Source organism: Carlito syrichta, unplaced genomic scaffold (assembly GCF_000164805.1).
Source record: "Carlito syrichta isolate Samal-C Ts95f unplaced genomic scaffold, Tarsius_syrichta-2.0.1 Scaffold130505, whole genome shotgun sequence".
Lineage (NCBI taxonomy): Eukaryota > Metazoa > Chordata > Mammalia > Primates > Tarsiidae > Carlito > Carlito syrichta.
Genome location: NW_007074601.1, coordinates 306974 through 316694, shown reverse-complemented (window position 1 = coordinate 316694; position 9721 = coordinate 306974). Strand labels below are relative to the sequence as shown.

General features: G+C 36.4%; 1 protein-coding gene and 1 pseudogene across 1 annotated transcript; one reads left to right on the top strand and one right to left on the bottom strand.

Annotated features, from left to right (window-relative positions):
* Positions 1–1858: 1858 nt before the first annotated feature.
* Positions 1859–3586, bottom strand: LOC103250499 (annotated as a pseudogene).
* Positions 3587–3812: 226 nt separating this feature from the next.
* CLEC2B (C-type lectin domain family 2 member B) lies at positions 3813–8864 on the top strand. The gene is made up of 4 exons (XM_008049093.1): positions 3813–3870; positions 4431–4585; positions 7673–7776; positions 8750–8864. The coding sequence occupies exons 1-4, from the start codon at positions 3813–3815 to the stop codon at positions 8862–8864; spliced, it is 432 nt and encodes a 143-aa protein (XP_008047284.1).
* Positions 8865–9721: the final 857 nt, after the last annotated feature.

Below are 9721 nucleotides of genomic sequence, written 5' to 3'. Positions count from 1 at the left end.
TTTTCTTTCACATTCAGAAGTATAATTCTTTTGAAATTTATTTTTATGGGCCGGGCATGGTGGCTCACCCAGTAGTCACAGCACTTTCCAAAGCCAAGGCAAGAGGTTTGCCTGAGCCCGGGGGTTCAAGACCAGCCTGGGCAACTTAGTGAGACCTCATCTCTACAATAAATCACAAAAATTAGCGCAGCGTGGTGGCATGCATCTGTAGTTCCAGCTACTTGGAAGGTTGAGGTGGAAGGATCAGCTGAGCCCAGCAGGTTGAGGCTGCAATGGCCGTGAGCATGCCACTGGACTCCAGCCTGAGCAACAGAATGAGACTCATGTAGGAGACAGAAATTAAGATGCATTAGCCAGGCTCGGTGGCTCAGCCTGTAATCCCGCGCCTTTGGGAGACTGAGGTGAGTGGATTGCCTGAGCCCGCGGGTTCAGCGCCTGGGCAGCGAGACCTCATCTCTACAATAAATCAAAAAATCAGCCGGGCGTGGTAGCGCATGCCTGTAATTCCAGCTACTCGGAAGGCTGAGGAGGAAGGATCGTGGGAGCCCAGCAGGTCGAGGCTGCGGTGGCCGGGAGCAGCCACTGCACTCCAGTCTGGGCGACAGAGTGAGACTCCAACTAAAAAAAAAAAAAAGATGCATTTATCCCCATTCAGATAGCCTTTCAACCTGGAATAATTCATTGAAAAGACTATACCTTTCCTACTTAACTGCAGTTTGTCTTTTGTCATAAATCAACTATCAAGGCTAATAAATAAAAAGATTAAGGTTTATTTTTACTAAATTCTTATTATATTATGTTTCTCTATATATCAACTTTTGAATCCTTGTAATTCTGTCATAATAACATGGGTTCATAATACGTATAAATATGTGGTAGCTTAAGTATTTTAAAAGCTTTATTTTTCTTCTTCAAGTTTGTCTTGAGCATTCCAGAGTCTTCACATTGCCACATAAACTACTTGTATTTTGTTTGGGATTACATTAAATTCACAGTCATTTTTTAAGAAATCATCATCTTAACACTGATTCATGCATTTAAAATGTTTATTTGGTATTGTATAATTTCCCTCAGCAATATTTTATAGCTTTCAGTGTAGATGCCATAAACATTTTTAAAGAATGTATTCTTAAACTCTTAATGCTCTATAATACAATTACAAGTGGTATTTTTGAATTAATTTTATTTTCTATTACGTCTATTGCTGACATTTAGAAATTAGCTATACACACACACATATATAACTATATATGAAGCTAAACTTTAATTTCTGTGCAGTCAATTTGATCATAATAATCTTTTGATATTCATCAGTGACTAATATTTTATTTAAGACATGTGCACATATGTTCACAAGAAATTGACTTGTAATTTCTCTTTCTTGTACTATTGTCAGGCATTATATCAATATTACCCTGGTCTCTAAAAATGAATTAGAAAGTATTCCATTCTATTTTCAGAGAATGATAATATTGGTGTTATGTCTTCCCTAAATGATTATAAGTATTTATAACTAAAGCCATCTGGACTAGGATAGTTTGTCTTATACAAGTTTTAAAATGCATATATTATGCTAAATTGTGTGATTCTAGAAATTTCTCTACTTTTTCATCCTTGGTATTGATAATTTGTGTCTTATCTCTCATTTTAAACATTTTTAGGCAAGGTGTAGTGCCTCATGACTGTAATCCCACCATTTTGGGAGGTTAAGACAGGAGCATTAATTGAGCCCAGGAGTTCTAGACCAACCTGGGCAACATAGCAAGGCCTTGTCTCTACAAAAAAAAAAAAAAAAAAGAAATTGTTTTGTTTTGTTAAAAGAGGACAGAGCTTTCAGCTTTATTGGAAAGGACAAGGCTCAGGCGCTGCATGTCCCGGAGGCTGCTGGGTCCTGGGTCGCAGCAGCAGCCATTGCAGCAGCTCTGTTTCATTCTTCTACCTTTGTTTTTCCTCCTTGAGGCGCTTTCGCTGCTGCTTCTCTAGGGGCTGGAGCAGCTCCTGAAAACGGGTGCTCCTGGGGTCCACGTGGTGACCCAGGCGCTCCGGGGCTTGAGCCTGCAGCCGAGCCTTCCTCTCCTCGTCTGCCTGTGTCTTCCCCCAGCGCTCTCGCTGCTGTCTCCGCCAGTTCTCAAAGTGGCGTTTTGGCCACGCACCCTGCGATGCGCGCTCCTTGGACCGACGCTTCTCCTCCTCGGCCAGCTGCTTCACCCGCAGCGACTCCCGCATGGCGGCCAGGCGCAGGTGCCATTCGCTCTCTTCGACCTCCAGCTCGCACAGCTGCTCCCGCGATGGCCACAGCGAGCCGGGGGCCACCCTGGAGGCGGCACCGGGCCACGTGAACTGCTTGGCCGCATAGCGCGGCCCCAGCTACCAGTGCGGGGTCGGGGGTCCTCTGGGTCTGGCCACCAGGGCCCCGAGGAGCGGTGCAGGGGGAGAGGCGTCTGATAACCACGGGACCCCAGGCCCAGGGGCGCCGCCAGCTCCCACAGGCTGCGCCTACAAAAACTTTTTTTTTTTTTTAATTATCCAGGAGTGGTGGTGGGTGCCTGTAATCCCAGCTACTCAGGATTCTGATGCAGAACGAACACCTGAAGCCAGGAGGTTGAGGCTGTGTGATGAGCCTTAATTGGGCCACTGCACTCCAGCCTGGGTGACAAAATGAGACTCTGACTCAAAAAAAAAAAAAAAAAATAGCCAGGCGTGGTAGCAGTCGAGGCTGCGGTGGCAGGGACGGTGCCACTGCACTCCAGTCTGGGTGACAGTGAGACACCAACTCAAAAAGAAAAAAAAAATCGATGTTTCTAGTTCTAGGGTTCTATCCTATTTTAGATTATTCAACAAAAGTTAACTTATGACTTTGTTGAAATTTTAAATTTTACATTAATTTTCTACTCGATTTCTACTCTTTAAAAAAAATCTTTCTGTTTTAGTTTTTACTCACCACTCTTACTTTTTGAATTAGATATCTGTCTTTTCAAAAAGCTTTTCTTTCTTCTTAAAACACATTTTCTCCAACCTTTAAGGGAGTGTATTGTGTTCCACATGTTTAGTTGCATCGCTTAAGTTTGGATATTGTATATATACTTAGAAGACATACAAATAACATACTACAAATACCAACATTTACAAAACGATCCTTCAGTTCAAAATATTTTCTACTCTATGACGACGTCTTATTTGTGCCATGAACAATTTAGCGTTGCATTGTTTAATTTACAAACTTTGGTGATATTCTAATTTTATTTTTAGTGTTACATGGCTCAGTTCTACCGCATCCAAGTGATATACCATAAATGTCTTCATTCTTTTAAAAGTTGTTTTCACCGTGTCATCCTGTATTTTAGTAAATGGTTCACATGCACCTTAAAAGAATGTACATTCTATAATTGTCTGTAGTTCTCTGTGTCAACTGGCTTAGGCTTGTTAATTATGATGCTCAGATAAGATTATCTTTACTCTTTTCGCCTTGTGGCTATATATGCGATTGGAGAAAGGTGATAAAAGTTTTATCTTCTTTTGGCTCTTGGCATCAGGTGGTAACTAATTATTTTGCCCCTCTGCCCACAGACCGTCGGAAAAACACCATTATATCTCATAAGGTTCTGTTCACTTAGAATCATTTTGGTACCCAAAACTGATTAAATCTGGGTATGCTCAGGAAAAAAAAAAAAGCCTATTACAACGATAATGTTTTAATATAGAAATTAAGGACAGCAAGAACATGGGAGGATCTAGGAGCTGATGTATAACTGAAGGCTGGGGCTGTGTAGCTGGAGGATAAGTAGTCACTAACAATATTGGCCTGTGCACGGATGTATTTGGAAAGCCCAGATACCAGAGAAAAGAAGCTAAAACATATAGCTGCCAAGAGTGCAAAAGGAGAGCTCATGGAAAGACCCATGATTTCTAAAAATAATGTCTTCAGATTTACTTCCACCTTCCAAATTCCGTGTGGGTTCCATTTATTAACTAACCCAGAACTATTCAGTGATGGCAATACTTAGCTGACAACAGGCAATACATCTTATGTCTTCTCTTTTATTATTATTTTCATTACTTATTGGAATTTAAATCATGTATCCTTGATTTTTTATAGCCTAATATAAATTATTGTTTATATTAGATAATGCTAGGATTTCATTTACCCAGAAATGGCAAGTGTGACTCACCCAAGTGGAATACTTGTTGCTCCATGAATGCCTGTATATATCACTGAGATTGGAGTTGAAAGGAATATAAGTATTCTGTTAGTCCCTAAACTTCTTTTTACGTGATCTAGCATTACAAATGCAATTTTTTCTCAACCTTGATGTGATAGGTATATAAATCTGTTCATGACTGTAGTCCTTTACATCACAATCCCATCTTTCCATAATTATATCAAGACATATTATTTTATCTTTTCCTAAGCGCAACAATTTTCATTAAAGACCAGGTTCCTAAAGGGTGCTGCCCAGATAAGTGGATTGGTTTCCAACGCAAATGCTATTATTTTTCTGAAAAAGAAGCAAATTGGACATCAAGTAGAGACAACTGTGCCACTGAAGATGCTTTCTTAACGAAAATTGACACACAACAAGAAATGGTAAGTATTTTAAATATACATTTGTTAAGAATTATCTTGAGCTGAAGCATTAGAGATATTCAAATGTTATTACAATTTTAAAAATGTTTTTACTTATTCCTATCTTTGTACAACGTTGAAGCTGTTCAGAATATGCTAGATGAGATGTCGTTTAAAAACCTGGGGTTATTTTGTTTGAAGAGTATAAGTTTTACATCAAATATTAGACTTGATTCCTATCTTTATATTTCAAAGAATATACATATAAGAGTTGGATAATATTTGGATACCTTTTAAAAGACAGTATTCCTCCAAGAAAGGAGAATTATTTTAGGAAGGAGGGGACTCTTCATTCTATTCCCTTTGAGGAACTTGGTGCTGACTTTTTAAGTTGGTTTGTTGCTTGTCTCTGAGGTCCCATGGCAGCCTTCATCAGACACTATCTACTAGTAATGTAACAGAAAGTGAAATTGAAAGATTTCCCCCCAAAACCAAAGTATGAGCTTCCAGTGAGCAGGTATCATGACTTATTTGAAATTATATCCTTGGTTGTATTGCACAAAGTCAGGTACAAATACAAAGTCTAATATATTTTTTGTTGAATAAATATTGATTTACATGAAAAAAATCTCCTGGAGTAAAGAAACTCTCCCAGAAGTTTAAAGCTTTAGCTCTGCATTTATGAAATTTGTTTCCTTAGTCACTTATATGGTAAGTATATGTGTTTACAATTATTTAGTCTGTTTAAGAATAAAAGAATAAATAATGTAAGTCAATTTAAAAATTCTTTTCTGAAAATAATGCGCAGTTGAGAAATGTTTTAAATGTAAAGCAGAATAGCACAGGAGTTAATATTGTTAAAAGACAGTTATGTATTTCCTCTGTGGTAAACAATGTATATTTATGCAATCGGTTTGAAAATTGCTTCAAAAGTAAATGCATGTTTTCCAGACTGGGGCAATTTATACATCAGTACAAGGATTTTGCAAGCAATGTAAAGTATTGAAAGCTTAATAAAATGTGAAAAGCTAGATGTGTTAAAAGTAGATAGAGCAATCAAGAACTGAGGTGCAAGCTCAATTTAATAGGAAATCTGTAGTTAATATTGTCTGTGAAATTTTGCAAGACTTTTGAAAATGAACATTCTGAGAAATCCTCTGAATTGTTTTTATAGCTGTCCTTGGGGGAAAGAAAAATAAAATAGCAGCAAGATGGAAAAATAAGGAGTGTTGTTAAAATGTTTGAATGATAAATGAAAAGGCAATTGATGTTTTTAAAACATCCCACTATAAGAATCTTGTCAACAGAGACTGACAAAAAATAGTGACAATCATGACACTCAAAGAACAAGGTTGAACTTAAGAAGAACCATTAAATGTATCAGGGAGGAATGATTGAACTGTTTTGATTTTTTTAAAAGACTGACCATAAAATATCTTGATGCATTTTAAAGTGCATGGATGGTAACTATTTACAGTGGCAAAATGTGACAGATAGAATGAGGTAAAGCTGTTTGTGAGGGAGTAGAGGTAAGTAATTTACAGAAGAATTTTAATAGGTTAGTTAAAATATTGTATATTTTAATTACAAAATGATGTTTCTCTTACCTAAATATCAGGTAAAGCTTGTTCTATTATTTTCTATATTTATTTCCACCTATTTAGAATTCTTGCATTTTTAACAAGGGGCAACAAGGGGCATTGCTTTATTGAGTGAATAATTATTCACATTATTCATAGACAGGCTCTAGGAAATACTCTCTTAGTTCCATTAAAAAGACCACTCAAACAGGGTTTTCTTTCCTAAGCCTAGAATATATATTGCCTTCTTCTCCTTTGCTTTCTGTATTTTAATGGAATAAAATGACCTCTTAGAGTTTATTCTATATAAAGGTTTCCCTTAGGGTCAGACACGGTATCTCATGCTTGTAATCCCAGTATTTTGGGAGGCCAAAGCTGGAAGATTCCCTTGAGACCAGGAGTTTGAGATCAACTTGGGCAACATAGTGAGACCTTGTCTACAATAAATAAATAAAATAAAGTTTCCCTTAAAGACTCAGATGTTACTTTCTGTAAACTATGATTTATTATTGTATGTATTATATGCATCATCTTCTCCTTATCTCGCAGAAAATTTACATTATTTTTGTTATAGTAGATGAAGTCCTTTAATCTAGGAATGATATTTTCTTAAACTATTTTTTAAAATCCCAAACTTAAGCTAATAAATTATATATTTCAAATAAATTTATAACATGCTGCAGAAAATGGTATATTAAATACCAAAATTTATGAGTGTTACGGTTATTAGATAGAATTTGATTATAGTGTTGTGATTATAGTGTTGTGTGAACTTTTAATATTTATCATAAAATTGAAACATGGAGTGGTAAAATGTTAAGCTTATAGTTTCCCAGCTATTTGCAGAAAAGTAGACTCAAGGACTTTATATAGTACAATTCTATCATTACAAAAAGGTCTAGAGTATCAAGAAATTTAAACAATGCATAAGAAGGAGAAATATCAGATAATAACATTTCCCTTTAGATGACATATTTCAAAATGAAAATGTTTGGAAGAAAAATACAATTTGATCATTAGTTTCTAAGTGAATTGGTGATGGGTGTGTGTGTGTGCGTGTGTGTGTGTGTGTGTGTGTGTGTGTGTTCATCATGTTATTTTGGAAGAGAAGTTGAAGTAAAATATGACATGACACTAAAATTACTAGTACTTACTGTGAAGTAGAAAACATTATAATAAATATCTGATAATTCAGATGCTATGCAAGAGCTCAACTACAAACACTGGCTTTCTAGGAGCTTACAATTTGAAAATCCTGAAGTAACAGATTTTCAAATTGAATACTCATCAATGTAGAATCAAAAGGTATCTACAGAAAATGTATCCCACAACTTTGTTTCACAAAGAAAAAAGATGAAGTTCAGAGAAAAAGTAAAATATTTTAAGAAAACTCCATAGTTAATTTCTGATGAAGATGGAAGTTGAACATTTGTTGCCTTGTACCTCACAACATGCAAAGCAAGATGTATGCTGTAGGTTGAAATGAAAACTGACAAGTACAATTTTGAAATTAATTCTGTCACTAAAGAACTTTCTTAGGCGCTACAAAGGCAATTCTGATCACTGGATTGGACTGACAATGATTAACAATCAAACAGGAAACTGGGTAGATGGAACCAAGTTTAACAATTGGTGAGTTTCTTTTTTTCTAGGATTATTTAAATTTAGATCGTGCAACTTTCTCTAGGATCTGTGCTTTAGCTTAATTTCTTTAGAGACCAAGATCTGTGTGCATATTAGAGAGATGGAGTGAGGATTGGATCATTGATTAAAATTTGTTCCAGGAGTCAACCATAAAAGTTGGAAATTAAGATATAAGGGGACAGAACTACTAGTTGACTATTTTGAAAATAATGGCCTGAGATTCATATGCTTGGCTCCCCACAGATTAAACTTTTGCCTGATTTGAAACTTAACTAATTATCTAGTTAAGTTTATGGTGTATTTTACAGTTCAGGGTCAACTTGATGTTCATTTAACCTGGTTTTATTTGCAATTGCAATTTGTCCTGGGTTTCATATCTTCGGTGTTATGATGTGTAAAACCTGCATACATACCCTGAATGGTGACTACCAGTCAGTTAGCCATTTAGGTTATATTAGAGTTTCTCAATAGCAGTACTATTGACCTTTTTTGTACTGCATACTTCTATGCTGTGAAAAAGAGGCATATTTTTTGAGCATTGTAGAATGTTAGCAGCATTGCAGGCTTCTACCCATTAGGTGATAGTAACTATTCACTCCATTCAACCCCTGCCTCCACTTATGACAATCAAAAATATCTCTAAATATTGCCATGTGTCCCAAGGAGGAGAAGCAAAATCACCCCTAGTTAAGAACCATTGGTTTATATGGACTACTAGCTCCACTGATTACATATGGATTATATTACACTAATCTGATGTCAGTAACAAGTACAAATTCTTGGAAGAGAGACTCTTTTGGTCCAACTTAGTATTGGTGTCTCAAACTTAGCAAGAGAGGACTGTGTCACAGTACATCTTTTCAAGACTTTACACAGATAGGGTTTTCGTTTAAAGGTGTCACTAGACAAGGAAAAAAGTACATGATTCCCTCATATATAATGGTTAATCCCTTTATTACAGGTTTAAGGTGAGAGGGAGAGAAGAATGTGCTTACCTCAATGATGATGGTGCAGCAACAGCTAGGTGCTACCCAGAAAGAAAATGGATTTGCAGAAAAAACGATACACTAGTTTAATATTTCTGATGATGGAGGATACAAAAATAAATTTATTAAAAATAAAGAAAAGAACAATATTTGGAAAAATAAAGTTGCATTTTATATCTGTGTGGTTAATTCTTATAAATCAGGCCTAATATAAAGGGCAATTCAACACTGGCAAAAGTGGTTACAGGTATTCTGCTAATGTTGGTACTATTTTTTCTTTAAGCTGCAAATCAGCAAAGGATTGTGGAGGTCAATAATAGAAAGGGCATCTTGTGGAAACTCTCATGACCCAATTTGGAACACTTTGAGGATAAAATAGGAGATTATAACCTATTGAGCAAAATGCAAAGCTGGGAGTCCACAAAGATGTAAATGCAAAAGTGAATAAATTGAAATTTTATTTTTTTAGTTTATTTTATTTTAAAGATATGGGGTACAGGTCAGGATTAGGTACATAAATAATGTATGTGCAGTTAAAGTTTGAGCCTTCCACTGATACTCACTTCCCCTGGTTTAGAATCAGGCCTCTTTTATGTCGCTAGGTGCCGTTCCCTTTCTCCCCCACCTCACAGGGTCCCACAACTACCCATTCCTTCTTGTGCTATTGTGAGTGATGGTCATAGGTCCCACTTATTACTAAGAACATTTGGTATTTGGTTCTTTGTTTCTGTGATAGATTACTAAGAATGATTGCGCTAATTCCATCCACTTTGCTGAGAAGTCCATTATTTTGTCCTCATTTATGGCAGCAAAGTATGCCATTGTATATATGCACCACATTTTCTTTATCCAGTCTACTTCTGATGGCAGTAGGGATGGTTCCATGTTTCTATTGTTGTGAATAGTGAGGCAATGAACATGTGTGTGGAGGTGCCTTTTTTGTAGAA

Coding starts and splice junctions, on each gene's coding strand:
- CLEC2B (XM_008049093.1), top strand. CDS start 3,813: ATGTATTTGGAAAGCCCAGATACCAGAGAAAAGAAGCTAAAACATATA. Junction 4,586..7,672: donor TTGACACACAACAAGAAATG/GTAAGTATTTTA, acceptor CTGTCACTAAAG/AACTTTCTTAGGCGCTACAA. Junction 7,777..8,749: donor GGAACCAAGTTTAACAATTG/GTGAGTTTCTTT, acceptor CCTTTATTACAG/GTTTAAGGTGAGAGGGAGAG.